Below are 4,802 nucleotides of genomic sequence, written 5' to 3'. Positions count from 1 at the left end.
GAACCATGAGAGATTATGGACTCTGAGAAACAAACTGAGGGTTCTAGAGGGGAGGGGGTGGGGGGATGGGTTAGCCTGGTGATGGGTATTAAAGAGGGCACTATTGAATAGAGCACTGGGTAAAATTTGCAAACAATGAATCATGGAACACTACATCAAAAACTAATGATGTAATGTGTGGTGATTAACATAACATAATAAAATAAAATTTAAAAAAAGAGTCCACAATATTCCTAAGCTAAAAGAAAATCTTTTTGACAAACAATACTGAAACTACTCAATGAACATAATACAAAAAAACGAATATCAATTCGTACCTCACACCTTATATCTTGTACAGATTTTATTTGCTCTAAATTATAGACTAGGATATAAAATACCAAACTATGAAGTCTCTAAAAGTGAGCATAGAAGAATTCTTCATCATTTGGGGGATTTACAAAGCTTTCTTGGGATGAAGGAAGCACTAAAAGTCAAAGGCATATACATCATTTAGAAAATAAAAGGCAACTACAAACTGGAAGAAAATTTTACACATTCAAACATACACAGCTATAATACATACTATATATATGTCTGACACACATATTTACTTAATATACCTGACAAATATATTTGGCCATTAGAAGATATCTGGTAAATACTTATCTTCAGCATAATAAAGAACTCCTATAAATCAATAAAAAGGTAGTCTAACATAACAATGGACAAAAGATTTGAGCAGATATTTCACAAAAGGAGATACACCAATGGCCAATAATCACATGAAGACAATATTATTTCCGTGATACTCCTGCCAAAAATGTATAAACTGCATCTAATTATGTGGAAAGAGAAAAAAACCACTTTGAGCAACTGGCTATCGTATAATTCTTCAAAAATGTCAAAGTCAAGAAATACAAAAAAGATGAAAGAACGATCCAGATTGAAGGAGACTAAAGAAGCATGGCAAATAAATGGGATGTATGATACTGGTTGGGATGGGGGAAGTAGCTGAGAGGGACATGTTCAGTCAGCTGGCCGCCTTTCAATATGGACTTCATGTTAGGTGGTCATACTGGTCCAAAGTTACATTTCTTAATTTTGCTGACTGCTGTGGTGATGGTAGAATATCTGCTGTATAGAGAGACCACACAACTCTATGACCACATGGATTTGAAGCTCAAGAACAGACGAACTAACTCAGGGTGAAAGAAATCAGGACAGTGACTGCCTCTGTCTGGTGAGATTGAAAGGAGCCCTAGGAATGTTCTGGGGTGATGAAATGCTTTACATCGTGCTCATTTGGGTGGTTACACAGTGTACATATTTAACAAGCTCATTCTGTTTGTACACTTAAGATCTGTAAATTTCACTGTATGTAAATTTTATCTACAAAAGAAAAGAATAACTGAAGAAAACTTTCCTAAATAGATAAAAAAAGACAAGTTTTCAGTATGTTGTGTAAAAATCAGTGCAAAGAAATTTACAGCTCAGCACATCATGAGAAAAATGTGAATTGTAAGATTAAATAAAATAACATTCCTAAGTGTTTGAAATAAAAAACCCAAAAAATTAAAAAAAAAAGAAAAAAATAAATAACATTCCTAAGCTTCAACAGCTGATTATGTACAAAGAATAACAATCACAGGGACATCTAACTTCTCCATAAGGCAAAGCATGATGTAGCAGTGTCTGCACAGGTTCTTTACTTCAATATTATGAAGTCCTTGTTTTCATCTTTTGTACTAAAGCAAGATGCTTGCTATCCAAGAACACTGAAATATGCCACTTATGATTGCATGAGGGGAAAAAAAAACATACTTGAGGGCCTTCTCCAGTCACCCAGGAATTAGAACGGAGTTGACATTCAGGAATTTGCAAGAGGAAAGATGGTAGAGGGCTTAGCACAGCACCCCCATCAGGAGAACCCTACACAGCTGGCCTCACTGGCCACAGAAATAGGCTTCCAGTTTTCGGGGGCGCTGGGGATGAGAAACTCTTCAGAGTACTTGGGAGTGTTAACAGTTACCTTTCTGTGATGGCATTGTGAGCTAGCTTCAGATGTGTTCCCTCCATTTGTTTTGCTTTCCAACTTATCAGCAATGCATTTGTGATTACTAACATACAGTGTGAGGCAAATGGTCCATATATATGATAGCACAACAATGGAGTATGAAAGTTTTATCTTTGTTGAAAATATTGGAAATTCCTATGGAAAACTCCCTAAGACCTAGATCCTACTTTGCCTGGGACAGTTTGAGGCTGTGCCTGTCTTCCTGGCATAATTGCTCCTAGTGTCTGTTTCATTCTCAAAAGTGTCCCAGGTTGGATGATAAATTGTATAGCCACCAACTTAAGATACTTACAGAGATATTTAATACACACTGGAACGCTCAGAGTTTATTTGGCTTTTAGCCATTTTCAGAGCTTTCATGGACATTTACACGGACTTACCATTTATCATTAAAACTATAAAGGATGATTTCTTTTTTTTATTTAAATTCAATTAGCTAACATATAGTACATCATTAGTTCCAGATGTAGAGTTCAATAATTAAAGGATGATTTCTTATGAGAAAATGAGTAAGGTGAGATAATCAATCCCTCAACCTTTCCTTTATTCCCTGGTGAGCGAGCCCTAATTATTGCAGAAGTGGAAAGCTAATGTGACCATTTAGAGGGGTGAATTTCCTCTGTGTTTATAACTTCTGGTGGGGATGTAACAGTTCCAGATTATATATTTCTTGGGAGCTGACACTGTGTACCATGGGCATCTGGGTTGCATGATTGTTCTTCTTATGACAACCAGGAAATATATAAGTAATTAAAGCTTGTTAATACTGTATTTGCCCATTTTGAAAATGAAATCTTGTTCTGCTTGGAATTTAACTTTATCCATAAAACTAGACTTTTTTTTTTTTGTAGTGTTTAATAACCAACACATCTACCTCCTAATCATTAAATAAATGGACTTGGAAGTTGTTTAATTATTTGTATGTGCCACTTCCTTCCATAATTTGTCTTTCTGCAGATGGAACTCCCAAAATTATTTCTGCCTTTAGTGAAAAAGTGGTGAGCCCAGCAGAACCAGTGTCCCTCATGTGCAACGTGAAGGGAACCCCATTACCCACGATCACGTGGACCCTGGACGATGACCCAATCCTCAAGGGTGGCAGTCACCGCATCAGCCAGATGATCACGTCGGAGGGAAACGTGGTCAGCTACCTGAACATCTCCAGCTCTCAGGTCCGGGATGGGGGAGTCTACCGCTGCACTGCTAACAACTCGGCGGGAGTCGTCCTGTACCAGGCTCGAATAAACGTAAGAGGTGCTTGTCAAATCAGCTCCTCAAAAAAACACACATAACTCATTGTAGTGGAGAAGAAAGTTTCTGCATGCACCGAGCTGAGTCTTGGAATGCCAAAACAGATTAACTGTTGCTTCCCATTTCCTACCCTTTCCTTCTGACTCCAGAATGGCCCTGATTGGGTTAATGTGGAAAAAAAAAAAAAGGCATTTTGGTTTCTTCAGTCAGCTTGTTCTCTGTTACTCTCAGATTTGTCCACTTGATCTTTCCTTTCCTGGTTTATGCTCTGCATGCTCTTTCCTTCCTCCTCTTCTTCTGTTCTACCACATTCATGGTAAACCTTCATGTACATGGTATTTTAACTTACATTCATAGTTCAACATGGCATAACCTCCATCTTCATAACCTACTCCACAGAGACAGTTTAAAAATTGAATTGCTACCAGTGTTTTCACAAAAACAGCATGATGGTTCAGTGGAGACTAGTTACTTTTTGTTGATTAAATCGCCTCTTGTCTTGTAATTCGAAATGTTTTAATAGAAGTAGTTGATAATGAAAGTTTTTAACACTTCATTCAATTCATTTGAAAGTAATGAAACTAAAAGGAAACAAAGAACTTCTGAGTAGAAAAATCCAAACACAGAAAAAATTGTTTAATTGAAAAAGACGTTTTTACATGAAAATAATCTACATTTTTTTTCTTTACTCAAGGAAAAGTGCACCCATTTCCACACATGAGATGTACCCTTAAATTATTTTCAATAGCTTCTTTGTGTCTCTCTAGGGCCTGCAAGCATTCGACCAATGAAAAATATCACAGCGATAGCAGGGCGGGACACGTACATCCACTGCCGTGTGATTGGCTATCCCTATTACTCCATCAAATGGTACAAGAACTCTAATCTGCTTCCTTTCAACCATCGCCAAGTGGCATTTGAGAACAACGGCACTCTAAAACTCTCGGATGTGCAAAAAGAAGTGGATGAGGGAGAGTACACGTGCAATGTGCTGGTTCAACCGCAGCTCTCCACCAGCCAGAGTGTCCACGTGACGGTCAAAGGTAAGGCTGCACTCCCTGTCCCCACACAGCTTGCCATGATTCCGCTTTTCACCAGAACCACGATCAGGAGTGGGGTGGGGTGGGGATCTCAGAGGCTGCATATTTTCGGTAGGACAGTTACAAAGACGGGGATGATAGAGTACATCAGGTGTTCTGACCTCTTTACTCCTGCATCTGCACAAGACCTGTGGTTGATGTAATTTTCTTTTCATATGGATTTTTGGGTTGGTTTTCCAGAGGATATGTGTGGTATTACCATCAAAACAAAACAAAAAAAAAACAGACATCATTGGCGTTGTTACCTAGTTGTCTGACAGATCATTTTAAAACACATACTGATGTTCCTCCACTTACAATGGGATTATGTCCCAATAAACTCATTGTAAGTTGAAAACGTAGTAAGTGAAAAATTTTATTTAATACATCTCACCTACCAAACATCATAGCTTAGC

General features: G+C 37.9%; 1 protein-coding gene across 1 annotated transcript; it reads left to right on the top strand.

The window, feature by feature from the left end:
- Window positions 1-3,013: 3,013 nt before the first annotated feature.
- LOC145718051 (cell adhesion molecule DSCAM-like) lies at window positions 3,014-4,458 on the top strand (the record flags this gene model as incomplete). Its single annotated transcript, XM_081809493.1, has 2 exons — window positions 3,014-3,310; window positions 4,075-4,458. Coding segments are annotated over 2 exons (681 nt in total), but the record flags the coding sequence as incomplete, so codon positions are not given.
- Window positions 4,459-4,802: the final 344 nt, after the last annotated feature.

Source organism: Leptonychotes weddellii, unplaced genomic scaffold (genome assembly GCF_054177405.1).
Source record: "Leptonychotes weddellii isolate Sample4059 unplaced genomic scaffold, ASM5417740v2 HiC_scaffold_10383, whole genome shotgun sequence".
NCBI classification, from domain to species: Eukaryota; Metazoa; Chordata; class Mammalia; order Carnivora; family Phocidae; genus Leptonychotes; species Leptonychotes weddellii.
The sequence above is the reverse complement of the archived record's forward strand: the minus strand, read 5'-3'. Positions and strand labels throughout refer to the sequence as shown.